The following is a 19,567-nucleotide window of genomic DNA, read 5'->3' on the forward strand; positions in this document are numbered from 1 at the left end:
CATATTGTCATCCTGCTTATTTAACTTCTATGCAGAGTACATCATGAGAAATGCTGGGCTGGAAGAAGCACAGGCTGGAATCAAGATTGCCAGGAGAAATATCAATAACCTCAGATATGCAGATGACACCACCCTTCTGGCAGAAAGTGAAGAGGAACTACAAAGCCTCTTGATGAAGGTGAAAGTGGAGAGTGAAAAAGTTGGCTTAAAGCTCAACATTCAGAAAACAAAGATCATGGCATCTGGTCCCATCACTTCATGGGAAATAGATGGGGAAACAGTGGAAACAGTGTCAGACTTTATTTTTCTGGGCTCCAAAATCACTGCAGACAGTGACTGCAGCCATGAAATTAGCTTACTCCTTGGAAGGAAAGTTATGACCAACCTAGACAGCATATTAAAAAGCAGAGACATTACTTTGCCAACAAAGGTCCGTCTAGTCGAGGCTATGGTTTTTCCAGTGGTCATGTATGGATGTGAGAGTTGGACTGTGAAGAAGGCTGAGCGCTGAAGAATTGATGCTTTTGAACTGTGGTGTTGGAGAAGACTCTTGAGAGTCCCTTGGACTGCAAGGAGATCTAACCAGTCCATTCTGAAGATCAGCCCTGGGATTTCTTTGGAAGGAATGATGCTAAAGCTGAAACTTCAATACTTTGGCCACCTCACGGGAAGAGTTGACTCATTGGAAAAGACTCTGATGCTGGGGGGAATTGGGGGCAGGCGGAGAAGGGGACGACAGAGGATGAGATGGCTGGATGGCATCACTGACTCGATGGACGTGAGTTTGAGTGAACTCCAGGAGTTGGTGATGGACAGGGAGGCCTGGCGTGCTGTGATTTATGGGGTCGCAAAGAGTGGGACACGACTGAGCGACTGAACTGAACTGATTCTTTTTCAAATTCTTTTTCCATTTAGGTTGTTACACAATATCAAGCAGTTTCCCATGCTTACAGTAGGTCCTTGTTGGTTATCCAATTGCTATATTCCAAGTATAGCAGTATGTACATGTCAATCCCAAACTCCCTGACCATCCCGCCTCACAACACTTCCCCTCTGGTAACCACAGGCTAATTCTCTAAAGTTTTTGCACAGCAAAGGAAATCATAAACAAACCAAAAAGGTAACCCAGCACACAACAGATGCCTAATAAATGAACAAGCAACCTAAAATATGAGGCAGCAATACGCAATTTACTTTTTATTCTTCCCCCTCAAAAAGATGCTTCTTTGACTCTAGATGGTCTATAATTCCATTAAAATTCATTTATATTCATATTTAATGCTTCAAGAGAACATATAATTATGGATATTCATAAAATTTTTTACTGAAAGTTATACTATTTTAGTATAAGAAGAATAAATAAAATTTAAATTTTTCCTACACATCTTTGTTTTAAAATATGGGTTTTTTCCCTCTCTCCTCAAAAAAACACTGGGTACAATGAATTTAAAAATAAACAACTGGTCCATTTTTATTATTTGGGTTACTGCTGTGAGAACACATAAACAGCTAATAAAATATTTTTAAAATAATTATGTCTTTTAAAAAAAGAAAAATTACTCTTTACAGGCCTTAAAAACTATATTTAAAAGCTACATTAACTCCGACAAAGTAAAAAGAACTGCAGTTAGGAAGAATGTATTCTTTTGAAACACTGAAAACCTTGACAACAACATTGCAGGAAACAGGTTGATATGGTTTAATAAGCTGAGCATCAGATTAAAATGCACAGGATTTCTAGTCTAACTTTGGCTCTGACACTCATTTCTATGTGTAATGAGTTTTTTCACTTCTCTTAAAGCATAAACTATATAAAGATCTCGCCAAAAGAGTTCTGATCAAATCAAATGACAAAAGTTATTAGACTTTTAGCCTTATGGCTGCTGAACTAGCAGATGACCAATCTGGTATATGAAATGTTAAAGGCTTTTTTTTTCTAAATTTCCAGAGTGATGTTCAGACAGGAAGATGCTAACAAAGAGAAAATTTGGAAAAACTGCCTTTCAGATAAGCTGGTAGAAGGTACCCATTTTAGAGAGGTTATCAATCACCAAACATCCAAAGAAACGCCACTAATTTGCGGAAGTGGAGGGATAAAACGGTCATCAGAGAGGTTCCATCCTCACATAAGCTATCCACTATCCTTCCCTGGCACTGAGACAAGAGAGTCATTTATAATTTAGTCAGGTTTAAAAGGATGAATGATGCATTGGTATTACTAAGCAAGGAACTATACAGCCCTTTGTAACAAAAGAGAACTGTCCCTGGATCTCATAATTGTAAAAAACACTCTGCTTGGCTATTTAAAAAAAATTCTCTGCTTGGCTTATTTAAAAAACATATATATAAAAACAGATAAGGTTAAAATATGGCAAATGGGGTTTGAATTTTCAGCACATCTCTCATGTTTTACTGAAGAAACTAAATTGATATGGAAATTGGAAGATGACGTAAGTACTACCAGGAAAAATAAAACAAAACTGACAGCTAAAAAAACACAAAAATATTTTTTTCCCCTCACAATTTGCTATGGGTCCTTGTCTAAGTTTCTTAAGGAAGGTATTTTCCCATATACAACTACCCATAATACTAGTACTATTACAGAAGACTATAAAACTACCTTAATTTTGTTGTAATAGACTTCATTCATTTAGGGACATTCAACAAATATCAATGTCAGGATGGCAAGAATACTGGAGTGGGTTGCCATGCCCCCCTCCAGGGGATCTTCCTGACCCAGGGAGCGAACCCAGGTCTTCCGCATTGCAGGCGGATTCTTTACCACCTGAGCCACCAGGAAAGCCCAATATTGTATAGCACATGGAACTCTACTTAATGTTATGTGCCAGCCTGGATGAGAGTCATGACTGGGGGAGAATGGATACATGTATATGTACGGCTGAGTGCCTTTCCTGTTCATCTGAAACTACCACAGCATTGTTAATTGGCTATACTCCAATACAAAATAAAAAGCTTAAAGTTTGGGGGGAAAAAAGAGAAAGAAACGCATGTTCTATCCCTGGGTTGGGAAGATACCCTAGAGTAGGAAATGGCAACCCACTCCAGTATTCTTGACTGGAAAATTCCATGGACAGAGGAACCTGTGGTCCACGGGGCCACAAAGAATTGGACAGGACTGAGGACACACACACAAATTTTATGTATTAATTGCTTTAGAGAAAACAATGAGCACAGACTGTACTTTTGCTCAAAGCACTGCATTAACTCACTGCTATTCAAACACACATTTGGTCTGTGATGGAATCTGTCTGTATTCTTGCCAGAAACTACATACACAAAACCAACAGGGGCCAACTCTGGGAAAATGAGTAGGAAATGGAAACAAAAACTGTCTGGGCATTCTGAGAAACTGACAGATATAACATTATATGTTGCCTAGAACTGTTACCTTTTAAGGAGTCACCAAATAATTTGGTTGGCCAAAAAGTTCAATGGGGGCTTTCCATTAAATGTTATTGAAAAAACCTGAATTAACTTTTTGGCCAACCAAAACATATACACCATAAAATAAATAATGGAAAGAATAAGCTTTTCAAATATATATGCCACTCTCTCACTCAGTAGTCAAGCTGCAAGATAGTTACTACCATAGTTTTAAGGACTACGGTGAGATTATTATCACTGGGGAAATAGTTCTTAATTAAGTTTAATTAACTATGAACAGAGTGTGGTCCAGTATTACAAACAACAGATTTTAAAACTTGGGACTTCAGTAAAGGCAACAGCTAACAAGCCTTGGCTACATTGTACCCTTTATGGATAACATGTAATTGTACCCACGGCAACTGCCAACTCCTCCGGCTCCTGGGCTTTGTATACTACCCAAATTCCCTAGTAATAAAAATGCCATTTTAAGTTTGTGAAGATACAGAACATTTATAAGAAAAAAAATACCACAATCAAGCAGCTAAGCAACACAGTCTAGGATAATGATTTACAGCTGGTGTGCTCAGGTTGATTGTACAAGTGTGTGGTAATTTATTTCTAACAACAAAGCTTTAAAGTTGGCAGGCTATATTTTAATGTAAAATTAATATTCCCCATAATATATCGCCATTCTCACCTACTCACATTCTACTATGCTTTCCTGGGTGAGAGTCAAAGTGAGGAGTCAATACAAAGAGGCCCTGGGAACAATGTATAAACTAAAGCTCTAGTATATCTATACTGCAGGTCAAGGAAAGTGGGCTAGAATCATGGGTCAGGACAACAATAAAGGTTAAATAAAAGTTAAAACACAGGCTAAAACCACCAGTCACAGCTAGGCATTAAACATCAGTAGCTACTAAGATCACACAGAGAGGAAACCAGACATTACATGTCTCCTGATGAAAGAATGGACTGCCAGCTAGAGTCTTACTAATGGGATCCAATTGCATCTAACCAAGCTGCTGGTTTCAGCTGCCAATTTGCAGAAAATACAGAGGACAGGGAAACATGCTGAAATGCACCATGAGTGAGTAATCGACAAACCCATACTATGGGAGAGTATGTATGTCAAACAGCCTAGGTTCTTTAACAGAAAAATTGTGAGAAAAGAGGACAGAGGCAGAACCCACACATTAGGAGTTGGTAAACCACTAGTCTATGGATCAATCTGGATGCCCTCTGTTCTTCTAAATAAAGTTATAAGAACACAGCCACACCCATCTGTTTATATATTTGTCTAGGGCTGCCTTCCCCCTAACGTGACAGAGCTAAGGAGTTGCAACAGAGACCAAACAGCCAGCAAATCTCAAAATATTTACTATCTAGAGCTTTATGGATAGCTTGTTGATCTCTACTGCAGATTAACAGAGTTTTACAGGATATAACCAAAACCATTTTTTAATGGGCAAAATTTATGAGATACAAATAAGGAACTGCTTTATTTGTAGAAATTGATTTTAAAATGTATATAAAAAAATAAAAGGGCATTACATGCCTCCTGGTAAAAGAACAGACCACCAGCTATAGTGGTCTTATTAATATGACAATAATCAAAGCCCTGATTCCAGCTGCCAATTTGCAGAAAATACAGAGGACAGGGAAACATTAAAATGCACCACGAGTACACCATACAGTAGTATACCAAAATAAAAGTTATTATCCTAAAAGTAAGAATAATGCGAAAGGCAAAGGTTATGCTTAGGACAGGGCACACTGAAGGAGTTCTGAGATGGCTGGAAAGGTTTTATTTCTTGACTAGGTGGTGGTTACAAGTGGTCAAAATGTTCTCTTTGTAACTCAGCCTATGCATTTATACTGTGCTGCTTTCTGTATCTGGTTTTATTCTCCAATAAAAGATTTTAAAGTCACCAGCAAAGTAAGAAGAATGATAGCTATGAGACTTTGTTATCTACTAGGAGATCCTGGTGCAACTCATTGAATCCTTTATTATCTTTGGAAACAGTAGAGCATAAATAAAAACATCTTTTTAATCTCAGCTTTTTATATATGAAATTTGGATAAAACAAGAACTCTGTACACACTAAGGGTTCTAGAGCTAATGAAACAAGTGAAGGTTCTCTGAAATTCTGTAACATTCTCTACCAATGCAAAATATTCTTATAACCACATGGAATAAGCTACTGCATCATTCCCCTGCATAAAGTCCTTCCACAACACCATCCACATAGCAGCAATTTTTAAGAGCTCCTTCTGGAAACCTAGGACTCAACAGACATGCTTCGGGGGTAGGGAATCATGTATATTGTACAGACTGTGCCTTGCACAAAGGTGCCAGGTACAAGGGTGTCTGATATCTGGTTGATGGAGCTGGCCAAACCTGAATCCTGGTGAAGACTTTTTCTGTATGTCCAAGGGAGTCCCTTTTTTCTAATTCGCTCCAAAGCAAGTCAGTCATGAGCTAGCTGTAGGCCTGTTCAAACATCCTCCCAGATCTACCTTCTGTCAAATTTAACATCATAAACTGTCTGAAAAGCTTCTGCATCATTAAGATAAAACATGAACAAGCACATCTTACATCTGTATTTCCCTGATTAATTCCTCTTCTGTGAACTGCTGTTCATATTCTTTGCCCATATTTTTTATCTGGATTGCTTTTTCCCTCGAGTCACACAAGTTATTTACATATTCTGATTGAATCTTTGTCAGCTATACATCAGTAAATCTCTTCTCCTAGTCTATGGAAACTTCTATATTGTCAGTGGGACTATGCACTGATAACCTTCTGGAGAGCAGATTACTAATAAGCAGTAAAGAAGAAGATGTAAATGCTGTATGTCCCAGCCATTTCACCTCCAGATTTCTACCTTAGAGAGACTCTCATACATGAGAACTAGGATATACTTCCATGGATATTCATTACAGTATAATTTGTAACAGCAAAAAGTATAAACAGTGATGTCCTTGAAGATGTATGTAACACTTCCTCCCTCGTTTCCCACCCATCCCTCTTTTCCCATGAGTTCTAGACATTCATTTGTTCATTAATGGCCTTAGCCCATGCCATTAAGCACCTACTCTGAACCAGATTCCATAATAGGTAGGCAGTCACTACTTCCACTTGTCTTGCTAACACATGGTCTCTTGCACTTTCAGGAGGCTTTTCACATCCTTCTGGGTTCTGATACAACCTTAAGTAAAGTGTTGATCAGTACTCCACTACTCCTGTTTTTCAATTTGTTGTTGCCGTTTAGTTGCTAAGTTGTGTCTGATTCTTTTGTGACCTCATGGACTGCAGGCCACCAGGCTCCTCTGTCGATGGGATTTCCCAGGCAAAAATACTGGAGAGGGTTGCTATTTCCTTCTCCAGGGGATCTTCCTGACCCAGGGATCAAACCCATGTCTCTTGCATTGCAGGTGGATTCTTTAACACTGAGCCAATAGGGAAGACCTGTTATTCAATTACCTAACAATAAATTAAGTGGAGGTGGTCCCAAATTACTGTTAATTAAATTTCTGAACAAAGGACAACTTTTTTTCCTAGATCTCATCTAACAATTACCAAAAAATGAAATAAAATTTATTTTCCAAGCCAACAATTAGAGCTAGAACATTACTTTCAAGAGAAGGTCTTAAATACCATATGGTCACATGCATATGTGGAATTGCACACCCACACGCAAGTTCATAGACACAGAAAACAGATCGGAGGTTGCCAGAGGCAGTGGGTAAAACAGGTGAAAAGAGTTAAAAAGTATAAACTTTCAGTTGTAAAATAAATAAGTCATGGGTATGCAGTGTACAGCATGGTGACTATAGTTAATAATACCATACTGCATTATTTGAAAGTGGCTAAGAAAGTAGATCTTAAGGGTTCATATCACAAGAAAAAAAAAAAAACTCTAATTATATACAGTGACAAATCTTAACTAGATTTATTGTGGTAATTATTTTGCAATATATGCAAATATCAAATCATTATGTTGTACACCTGAGGCTAATACAATGTTGCATATCAATTATGCCTCAAAAAAGAAATAGGCTGTCTTGATCAGCACAGTATCTCTAACACAGACCACCTCCTGACATAACAGTCAATAAATATTTGCTAGGTAAAGACTAAAAAGTCCAAGCAATATTATCTGACAATAATAATTTTTAAAGTGAACCCAGCGATTTATTTTTATAGATGGTTTATTATCAAATAAAGAGCTGTTTATTCTCTTAAATTTAAAAAAAAATGCATTTTTTTTAAGGTGAGTTACCTTCATAAATTCCTACCCAAATACTTTTAGGACTTAATGAAATTCCTCCCTATGCAAGGCGGCCAGAGATTCAAAGTCAATAATTTTCTTTGTGTTACTAATGAAGGAAAATTCCTACATTAACCACAAATGTCTGAAACTGCACCATTACTGTTATATATGTAACATTTTATATAGAAAGTACACATGGGAGTAAAAATAGATTAAAGTTTGCCTATTACCTAAAAATATCACTCCTGTTAAAAACTGAGGAATGAAATCAAACACACAAATCTTTATTTCTTAAAAGGTTATTTGCATTCTCTGAGTTGAGAACATTTTATGCCATAGAAAGCATAATAAATCCAATGTGTATTGGGTCCCATTTGTGCCATTTTCTATATTATCATTCCACTGCCTAATATAATCATGAATATTTATATAAAAATAAGACACACAGACTAAGCTCTCTGCTTCATTTGCACAAGAGTGCAAAAATGGATTACTAATTTAACCTTCCAACTAGTTCTACTTAAAGAAGAAAACAAGCTTAAAAAGCTAGAAAAGCAATAATCACAATTAGGGAAAAACTAGAAATTAATCAGGCAAATTTATAGTTCTAGATTTATGAAATGATTTTGATTCAAACAGACTATATTCATTTTCTTTTTTAGGATTAAATATATGTTAATTCTAAATGATAGTTCCTTGTCCAAATAAATAATATAACAATAATACTAGCTAGGATGACATTGTTACAGCAATTTAAAGACACAAAGGGAGAATCTGAAGGAGTGAATTATTATGTCTCTTAGATAGAAGCATTATTGGAAATAAAGCTAGTTAAATTGTTGTGTACTGATTCTCAAAACACACAGAAAAATCTCACAGTAAGAAGCCTCTCAAAGAATAGTATAAATAGCCTGAAATATCAAAAGATAATTCTCATAACAAATCACACATATCAAAAATATTTAATAGAAATCTAAAAATTAGCTTAATATAATTTTATGGAATACACACAATGAAAAAAATAACCAATTATTGTAGCTTTGATTTGGAAGGGATCTCATATATTATCTACTGATAATTTGTAACCTTCAATAAAAGACAAAGTGAAACTCAAGAATTGTGTGTCTCCAATCATCAAACAAAAATCTGCACCAAGACCAGAATCCAGGTCTTCTGGCTTTAGTCCACAGTCCTTCTCCTAAATCAATATGTATTAATTCTCTATGCATTCATAGAGAATTAGGAAAAAAGCAGATATTCATCAAAGTGCTTCATGTTGGAATTTAAGGTGCTCTGCCTTCTTCCCTTTCGAATTATGGTTCTGGACTCTTGAGAATCCCCTGGACTGCAAAGAGATCAAACCAATCAATCCTAAAGAAAGCCAACCCTGAATATTCACTGGAAGGACTGATGCTAAAGCTGAAGCTCCAGTACTTTGGCCACTTGATGCGAAGAGCTGACTTACTAGAAAAGACCCTGACGCCGAGAAAAACTGAAGGCAAAGGAGAAGAGGGCAGCAGAGGATGAGATGGTTAGATAGCATCACTGACTCAATGGACATGAATCTGAGCAAACTCTGGGAGATACTGGAGGACAGAGGAGCCTGGCATGCTGCAGTTCATAGGGTCACAAAGAGTTGGACATGACTCAGTGACTGAACAACAGCTCCAAGCCCTCTTCCCTACTTATATACCCACTCAAATACACCTATGTCTTTATCTGTCCTTTCTACCTGCCCCATAGCCTCAGAGGTTCAGGTGCTCCTCTTCCAGCTCAGGATTAATCTCTTTAACTTGTCTCCTGAATCCTCCCCTCCCCATCTCGCAAGAAACTTGGCTCCATTACTCGTTACTTTCACTCCTCAATGTTCAGCCCTTCTCTAGGACAGTTCACAGCACAGCTGGCTTACCTCAGAACAAACAAGTCAGAGAGAGAGTGCCCAAGAGAAGCCACTGTTTTTTTTCCCCAAAGTATCATTGATTTACAATGTTTCAGGTATACAGCGTGTGTGTGTGTGTGTGTGTGTGTGTGTGTGTGTGCGTGCGTGCGTGTGTGTTAGGCTTTCCCAGTGGCTCAGTGGTAAAGAATCCACCTGCAATGCAGGAGACACAGGAGAAACTGCATTCAGTTCCTGGGTCGGGAAGATCCCCTGGACGAGGGCATGGCAACTCACTCCAGTATTCTTGCCTGGAGAATCCCACAGACAGATGAGCCTGGCGGGCTCAAGTCTTTGGGTTGCAAAGAGTCAGACATGACTGAAGAGACTGGACACACATGTATATATGTGTGTATATACACACACACACACATAGATAGATATGCTCTTGTCAGTTGAACACTTACAAATATTTTCTCTTATTCCACAGGCTGTCTTTTCATTTTGTTTATGGTTTCCTTTGCTATGTAAAAGTTAAGTTTAATTAGGTCCCATTTACTTATTTTTGCCTTTGTTTCCATTACCCTATGAGACAGATCCAAAAACTAGTGCTGTGATTTATTATGGCCTGTATGTATTTCTTCTGGGAGTTTTATAATACACATAGGTCTTTAATTCATCTTAAATTTATTTTTGTATATAGTGTTAGAGAATGTTCTAATTTCTTTCTTTTATTAATAGATACAGCTGTCCAGTTTTCCCAACACTACTTAATAAAGAGATTATCTTTCCTCCATTGTATATTCTTGCCTTCTTTTTGGCAGATTAATTGACCATAAGTGTATGGGTTTATTTCTAGGCTCTCTACTCTGTTCCATTGATCTACATGTCTGCTTTTGTGCCACTACCATACTGTTTTGATTTCTATAGCTTTGTAGTATATTCTGAAGTCATGGAACATGATTCCTCCAGCTCCATTCTTCTTTTTTAAGATTTACTCCATTTCACAAGATTTACTCAAGAATCGCTCCATTTTTCTTTCTCAAGATTTACCATTGCATCAAAAAGAATAGAATACCAAGGGATAAACCTACCTACCTAAGGAGGCAAAAGACCTGTACTCTGAAAACTATAAGACACTGATGAAAGAAATCGAAAATGACACAGACAGAAAGAAAAATATACCATGTCCTTGGATAGGAAAAATCAATACTATTAAAATGACCATATGATCCAAGGCAATTTATAGATTTAGTGCAATCTCTATCAGATTATCAAGAGTATTTTTTACATTGGAAAAGATCCTGATGCTGGCCAAGAGTGAAAGCAAAAGAAGGGGGCGGCAGAAGCTGAGATGGTTAGATAGCATCACCAACTCAATAGAAATAAGTCTGAATAAACTCTGGGGGATAGTGAAGGACAGGGGGCCTGGCAAGCTGTAGTCCACGGGGTCACAAAAATTGGATATGACTCAGCAACTGAACAACAACAACTTTTCACAGAACTAGAACAAAAAATTTTCAAATTTGTATGGAAACACAAAAGACTCCAAATAGCCTTACATCTTCTATAATCTGATCTTAGAAGTAACATCTCATCATTTTTGCCAAGTTTTATTTATTAACATTAAGTCACTGGGAATTCCCTGGTGCTCCAAGGGTTAGGACTCTATGCTTTCACTGCCGAGGACCTGGGTTTGATCGTGGTTGGGGAACTAAGATCCCACAAGCTGCTCAGTGCACAACACCCATTCCCCAACAAAAAAGCAAGTCACTGATTCCAGCCCAAACTCCAGGGAAGGGAATTACACAAGTGTGACCATCAGAAGGCTGGATTACAAAAAGCCATCTTAGAAGCTGCCTGCCACAGCTTCTAAGGAAGAAAAACAGAAAAGGAGACTTTTAACAGGATACCAGGTGTTCTTACAAAGCAAACAATTGGGAAAACCTGGTACTGGCATAAGAGTAAATATACTGACTAATAGAGTATAAAGAGAGGCCAGAAACAAATCAAAGCATAGCTGCACAAAGATGGTAGTGAGATAATAAGGAAAGGAGGGAATATTCAGCAACTGGACGCAGAGAAAAATGGTCATCCAACTGAAAACAGGGTCCCTAGCCTTCCTCTCATAACATTAAAAAAGGCAACTTCAAAACTTAGTGAAAATACAGGTGAACTTCTTTTAAATCTTTACTTAGGAAATAGCTCTTATATTTGATACAGATATTGATTATTAAAATTAATAAATATGATTATATTCAAATTAAAAACTGTTATTCATCAAAAGATACCTGAAAGACAGATTTTTAAAGCTGGGAAACACAACCAAAAGGATTACTATCAAGAATATATAAAGAACTCCTAGGAGTCAATGAGGAAACTACAAATAATCCAATAGGTAAAGGATGTGAAAATGCAATTTTCAAGAGAGGAAATAATAAATATATAAATAAATGTTCAATATCAGAGACCTGCAAACTAAGACCACAATTAGACAAGCCATTCAACTGACAGAAATTTAAAAGTCAGAGAATACTAAATGTCAGAGACCATATAGCTTCCAAAGATCTTATTTACTATGCAGGGGAAAGTAAACTGAGGCAACCACTTTGGAAAATAGTTTGAAACTATCCCCTAAAGTCAAACATGAGCAACACTCCATCATCAGGAGAGATGTGAAAACTAAGGTATAATCACACGATGGAATGCTGTACAGCAGCCCACCCTCCCAGCCAAAAGACACCATAATATAACCTTAACAATATAAAGCAAGCCTCAAAAGATGACATGCCTTTTTATAAAGTTAAAAATATCTAAAATGAAACCACTCCCAACGAGCATGAAAAATACAGTAACATTTTACAGTAAACACTTGTTCAACACTCATATTTAACTTAGTTCTCAAATAACCAAGAATAAAGCCATGATTCCTATACCCCAAATTCCTTTTAAAATATACTGTTGCTGTTGTTTAGTCACTAAGTCATGTCCGACTCCTTATGACCCCACGGACTGTAGCCTACCAGGATTCTCTCTGTCCATGGGATTTTCCAGGCAAGAATAATGGAGTGGGTTGCCATTTCCTTCTCCAGAGGATCTTCCTGACCCAGGGATGGAACCCGTGTCTCCTGTGTTGCAGGCAGATACTTTACCCTTGATCTACCAGGGAAGCCTTTAAAATATATTACTACCTCTAATTTAAGGATTTCTAGTACTTTATGCCGGAGAAGGCAATGGCAACCTACTCCAGTACTCTTGCCTGGAAAATCCCACGGACGGAGGAGCCTGGTAGGCTGTAGTCCATGGGGTGGCGAAGAGTCGGACACGACTGAGTGACTTCACTTTCATGTATTGGAGAAGGAAATGGCAACCCACTGCAGCGTTCTTGCCTGGAGAATCCCAGGGACGGGGGAGCCTGGTGGGCTGCCGTCTATGAGGTCACGCAGAGTTGGACACGACTGAAGTGACTTAGCAGCAGCAGCAGCAGCGCTTTATGCAGGAAAGGAGCTAACCTGCTAAACAAAAATCAAAATCAGCTGCCCACCTGTTATGGCTGAGGGAAGCACTGATGGGTGTAGGTACCACAGTCTGTAACCCTTCTCCTTCTATCTCAGTACCAAGAAGGCAGATGAGCTGGAGATCTGGTAGTCCCACACAGTTTACTTCATGCCAGCTTTTACCTGAAAGTGTATCATCGAATGGACAACAATATTTATCAAAAATAAAAGATAAAAGGTCTAAACATCTACCTAATACTCAGCTGAGCAAACATCACTTATAATGCTATGTCCCTTTATCTTTCTAGTATTTTCTGTTACTCATAATTCCCAGTGTTAATGAATAAAGAAATCACAACACTGACAAAATTAACAGCAAATGCATAAACACTATATCCCGACCCAACTCCTCACTCCCCCACCGTAGCCCCAATAATAAACAAATTACTTACTCTCCATGAGGTCCAGGTAAACCAAGAACGCTATATAAACTTGGGTGGCATCTCCTATATCTAATTCCATCATTTCTAAATACTGAAAATCAAAATGTAATTGTCAAAGAGAGAAGGAAGAATCTCTTAGCATTTGCTTTCAATTAACAACTAGTCAATAGATAATGTATAAGACTCTCTTAAAGGTATAGTGGGAGTTACTTGGCAATCAAGCCCTGATCCCTATCTCTTAAAAAAACTTATGGATTGCTAGGGTAAACACATACACACTTGCAATTGCAGATAAATAATAGTGCATTACAGTAAGTGACTAAAAACCAAGTGAATGGAAAACGAAAACCAAAACATGACACAACAGGTCAAAGCAGCTGAGCTCAGGTGGCTTGGTTGGTGAACGTTTCCTGGCAGAAGTGGGATGCAAGCTGGGCCCTGAAGGACATGTATGAGTTGAATAAACAGAGAAAGAGTGACAGTGTGAGTAATCACATGAAAGTGGAAATAAGCAACATGGGCTCAAGGGCCTAGAAAGAAACCTACCTGCCAGGAGTAGAGACATCTTAACAGGACTTTTGTCAGGGCAGGTTAGTGGGAGCCTCTGATTCCCCGGTCTCATTTGCCGGTGGAGAAGCTGTGCTGGAAGCGCAGTCCTGGCCTCTCTCCCCACCCCTGCTCACTCAAGAGTAGGGAATTCATTAACTGTTGAGTTTCAAAGAAAGGATCAAGGAAGCTGCTGCAGCTTTCAGACTTGTTGGTCAGCACAGAGTGAACACTCTTCAGGGCCTGCCCCTGCAGAAGCCTGAGGTATTCCAGCTCTGTCAATGACTAGGTAGGTGGGGAGCAGGGTCAATGCAGAGGTGAGGCATCTGCAGACCCACCTGGGTGTACTAAAGTCACACTTTGCACCAGCATCCACCAAAGTGTGTACAGATGCAGGAAAAGAGGAGTGCTACTAACTGTCCTCCTCAACCTCAAATGAGTTTGGAAATGACACTGAAAAGGCAACCGGGGACCAGGGCCGAGGTCTTGATGGCCAGGGTAAAAGTGTGAATTTTACCCTTCGGCAAATTCTCTAAATATGAGAATTACATAACCAAAGTGGTCTTTAAGGATGATAAATCTGATCCTATGTTATTGGATTGACCTAAGTTGACTATGCCAAAGCCTTTGACTGTGTGGATCAGAACAAACGGTGGAAATTTCTGAAAGAGATGGGAATACCAGACCACCTGACCTGCCTCCTGAGAAACCTATGTGCAAGTCAGGAAGCAACAGTTAGAACTGGACATGGAACAACAGACTGGTTCCAAATAGGAAAAGGAGTACGTCAAGGCTGTATATTGTCACCCTGCTTATTTAACTTCTACGCAGAGTACATCATGAGAAACGCTGGGCTGGAAGCACAAGCTGGAATCAAGATTGCCAGGAGAAATATCAATAACCTCAGATATGCAGATGACACCACCCTTATGGCAGAAAGTGAAGAGGAACTAAAAAGTCTCTTGATGAAAGTGAAAGAGGAGAGTGAAATAGTTGGCTTAAAGCTCAACATTCAGAAAACGAAGATCATGGCATCTGGTCCCATCACTTCATGGGAAATAGATGGGGAAACAGTGGAAACAGTGACAGACTTTATTTTGGGGGGCTCCAAAATCACTGCCAATGGTGACTGCAGCCATGAAATTAAAAGATGCTTACTCCTTGGAAGGAAAGTTATGACCAACCTAGATAGCATATTCAAAAGCAGAGACATTACTTTGCCAACAAAGTCCGTCTAGTCAAGGCTATGGTTCTTCCAGTGATCATGTATGGATGTGAGAGATGGACTGTGAAGAAAGCTGAGTGCCAAAGAATTGATGCTTTTGAACTGTGGTGTTGGAGAAGACTCTTGAGAGTCCCTTGGACTGCAAGGAGATCCAACCAGTCCATTCTAAAGGAGATCAGACCTGGGTGTTGCTGAAGCTGAAGCTGAAACTCCTAATACTTTGGCCACCTCATGTGAAGAGCTGATTCACTGGAAAAGACCCTGATGCTGGGAGGGATTGGGGGCAGGAGGAGAAGGGGATGACAGGGGATGAGATGGCTGGATGGCATCTCCAACTCGATGCATATGAGTTTGGGTAAACTCTGGGAGTTGGTGATGGACAGGGAGGCCTGGTGTGCTGCCATTCATGGGGTCACAAAGAGTCAGACACGACTGAGCAACTGAACTGAAGTAATTTTCAAACTGAATGATGGCAAATGCAGAACTGAAAATCAAACAATTAATGTCTTTTCTTTTTTTTAAGATCAATTAGATCCTTCAAGAAGAAAAACCAAAGAAAAGATTTGATGGTTCGAGCCTATAGAGCGTTTGACTTTAAAGAAAAAAAAAAAACCCTGCAAGTATGAAAATTAAATAGTAACATCAAATCTAGAAGTAGCTTTTAAAACTTATTACTGGTGTTTTACTTTAAATATTTAGGTAGTGGCTACTGTACGTTGTGCTTTACTAATATTAACTGACTTAATCCTCTAACAACCCGATAAGGTTAGTACTATTCTTATCTCCATTTTACAGAAGAGAAAACTGAGGAACAATGAGATAAAACATTTCCCCCCCCCCCAAATAAAAAGAAAAATCACAAAGCTGATGACAGAACCAGGATGCAAACTCAGGCAGTCTGAATTCATGCTCCTGACCACCATGCTCCTTCTCCATATTTTGGTTCTTTGATGGCACTGAATAATATCTCCATGTTATCGTTTGTTTTTCCTAACCCTGAGAGGGTGTAAGGGGATCAGAGCAGAAGGATAAAATCAAGCAAGAGAAGATGAAAAGATCTTCAAATTTTTCCTTTTCTGGGATGTTTGTAGATGATTATCTATGAAATACTGCTCTCCAGCAGAAGAATGCGATTCTATTCAAACAACTAGACCAAAGTACTTACTCCCTGAGATTCCTGCAAAACTCATATCCATTCACTGTCCATTCATTGCTTGGGCCGTAGCTGGTAAAAGGCAGCAATTTGCCAACAGAGGCAAACGAGGACTGTGCCTAAAACCTTGACCATAGTAGACTACTACAGCTTACTCAAGGCCCACAAACTGTTCCGCTTGTTTACTATGAGGATTAAATGAGACCATCTCCAAGAACGGCCCTAAACAGTAAAACTCGGATTAATGGTGCGGCTGCAATCTGGCTCCAGAGGCTATATAGTTAACGATGTTCCCTCCAGTTAAGAACGGTTCGAGGGAGGCGAGGCGGGAGGGGGCGGTGTCAGAACAATAGTTTAACTCATTGAAACAAACAAAAACAATGTTGCCTGCAGCGGGCCATGAGCAAAAAGAATCCCCTTTCCGTGAGGTTCGAGGGAAACTCTGCGATCCCATTGGGTGGGAAGTCAAGAACCCAAGGAGGAGCACGGCCCGGGGGTCCCGCCTTGGGTACAGGCCTGGACAAGGCGCCCCGCTCCTCTCGCGCCTGCTGACCTTAGGATGCGTGCCCATCCAGGCGTCCTCGGGGGCCCACGGGTGGGCGCTGCCGCCGCCGCGATCGTCGCCCGGGAGCACATCGCCGCAGCCCGCGGTCGGCTGGGACTCGCCGCGCTCCTCCATGCCCGGCCGTGCGGCGCGCCCGTGGTGCACCGCGCCGTGCTCTCCGCGCCCGGCCAGAAGCTGAGACTCTCGCGTCTGGGTTCCGCCTCCGCGTCGTGTGTTGCGCCGGCGCGGGAGAGCTCAGGTGCTGGGAGAATCAGCCCCACCTTCAGACCAGCATAACTTTAACCTGAGCGAACGCCCTCCCGTTTCCGTCCGAGCTTATTCAGATCTGGGTGGATGCTAGCGTGGAGAAGGATCAGAAGCTCTTAATTCTCCTTACATCAGCGCCGTTTACAACTCTATTGAGAAAATGGGGGCTCCTTAAGGCCTCTTTGCCCTGACGTGTCAGCTCAAAGTGTGGAAGTGGATGAGATCTCCAAAGAAAGCGGAAAGGAGAGAGACCGGAATTTCAAGAACCACATTTTTAGGGTGAACGAACCGTTTAGGAGTAGAGGAACAAGAGTAAACACGAGTTGTTGAATGTAAACACAAGTGGTTAGAAAAGTAGGATGCAAACCAGCATAAGCATGTGACGTGGAAGTCAAGGCTGGGCAGTTTCAGACAGGACGTGTAGGACATTTTAAGCACTTATGGATTTACTGTGAATGAAATAGGGGTACGCTAGAAGTTCCCGTTATGTTTTCTGCGTCCCTCTGCCTGAAGTGCTGAGACTAGATCTTAGGGGTCAAGGGTGGAAGCAGGGACTGCTTAGGAGGTATTGCCTTAATTAACCAAGGCAAGAGATGACTCTCAAGAGTCAAAGTGCCAGACAGGGATAGAACTTCTGCTTCCAAATATGACAGACTGAGGCTATACCCCAGAATAAAACATCTATAAAAATTGGACATAATACAAAAATAGAAAATAGATATTAGGACAAATACCTAAAAGGACATAATACAAAAATAGGTATTCCAGAATACTCTGGAATGCAAACAGAAGCACCCTGATCCTAGTCAGGAGGGCAAGCTTGCTTGGAGGGCAATGAAGCACCACAAGGAAGGTTTCCCTTTTCTTGGACTTAGCTTGAGCTGAATGCAGAAGAGCCAACTCACTGGAAAAGACCCGGATGCTGGGAAGGATTGAAGGCAAAAGGAGAAGAGGGCGGCAGAGGATGAGTTGGTTAGATAGCATCACCAACACAATGGACATGAGTTTGAGCAAACTCTGGGAGATAGTGGAGGACAGGGAAGCCCGGTGTGCTGCAGTCCGTTGGGTTGCAAAGGGTCCGACAGGACTTAGCGACTGAAGAACAACAATAAAGTACAGTCTGGGAGGCAGGTTCTTCAGCAGCAGGGGCATATGCGGGAAAACTCTGTTTTTCTTATCTGGAGAAGCAAAAAAGTGAAGCCAGGAAACTTTGAAAGCTGAAGACATCAAGAAATCCCCAAAGGGTAGGAGCCAGAGAGAGAGGATCCCCTAACTCTGCTTTCATCTCTGAACAGATCCTGAACCACCTGAAACAAAATCCCAGCAGTTCAGTTAAAAACAAAAGATCTGAACTGAGACTAAAGTTGTCCCCCAAGAAAGAGAGTTTATGGTTTAAATTTAGTCAAGAGAATCACCTGCTAATGCAAAGAAAATAATACTCATCATAGCAAAATAATGCAATCCAGAACATCCACAGTTCATCATTCATAAAGTCCAAGATACAATTCAAAATTAGTGACATATGAAAATCAAGAAAGTGGGTCACATTTTCTGGAATCTGACCCTGAGATGAATCAGATGTTGAGATTGACAGATGAAAACTTTAAAGTAACTATTATAACTATCCTCAGTGAAGTAAAACACAACATGTTTTCAGTGAATAAAACTCTCAGGAGACAAACAAACAAACAAACCTCACCAGAGAAAATGAAAAAAAGGATCAAATAGAAATTCTGAAGCTAAAAATTAAAATTTCAGAAATACAAAATTCACTGGGTGGATTTAACAGCCAGATGGAAATTACAGAGGAAAAAATAAATGAATTGAAGCAATCATCCAAGACATCATCCAAAGTGAACATCAAAGAGAAGATGATTTTTTAAAAAAATAAACAGAGCTCAGAGAACTGCTACGTAATATCAGATAATCCAACATATATGTAAATGAAATACTAAAAGGAGAAAAGAAAGAGAATGGAATAGAAAAAAATGAAGAAGTTAATAATTCCCCAAGTTTGATGAAAGAAATTTACAGGTACAGAATACTAAATGATCACCAGGTAATATAGACACAGTGAAGTCCATGCTGAAGTCAAACTTGAAAGCCAGATAAAAAGCCTGAATGCATTAAAAAATGCATTATGTATAGAGAGAAGTGTATCCTGTGATGTGAAACCACACATGAAGATTCATAAATTGCCCTGCTGCTACTGCTGCTGCTAAGTTGCTTCAGTCGTGTCTGACTCTGTGCAACCCTATAGACGGCAGCCCACCAGGCTCCCCCGTCCCTGGGATTCTCCAGGCAAGAACACTGGAGTGGGTTGCCATTTCCTCCTCCAATGCATGAAAGTGA

At 39.8% G+C, this 19,567-nt stretch overlaps 1 protein-coding gene across 1 annotated transcript in view; it reads right to left on the reverse strand.

Annotated features, from left to right (window-relative positions):
* The window catches only part of TSEN15 (TSEN15 tRNA splicing endonuclease subunit), a 29,802-nt gene extending 12,444 nt beyond the window's left edge, over positions 1-17,358 (reverse strand). The window contains exons 1-3 of the mRNA XM_010853092.1: positions 16,958-17,358; positions 13,490-13,571; positions 13,085-13,220 (exon numbers count right to left, since the gene is read on the reverse strand). Coding sequence (XP_010851394.1) covers positions 13,085-13,220; positions 13,490-13,571; positions 16,958-17,083 — 344 coding nt within the window. The 5' untranslated portion in view covers positions 17,084-17,358. The remainder of the gene's footprint in view (positions 1-13,084; positions 13,221-13,489; positions 13,572-16,957) is intronic.
* Between the last annotated feature and the right edge of the window lie 2,209 nt (positions 17,359-19,567).

The sequence above is a fragment of the Bison bison genome, unplaced genomic scaffold, assembly GCF_000754665.1.
Source record: "Bison bison bison isolate TAMUID 2011002044 unplaced genomic scaffold, Bison_UMD1.0 scf7180017864322, whole genome shotgun sequence".
Lineage (NCBI taxonomy): Eukaryota > Metazoa > Chordata > Mammalia > Artiodactyla > Bovidae > Bison > Bison bison.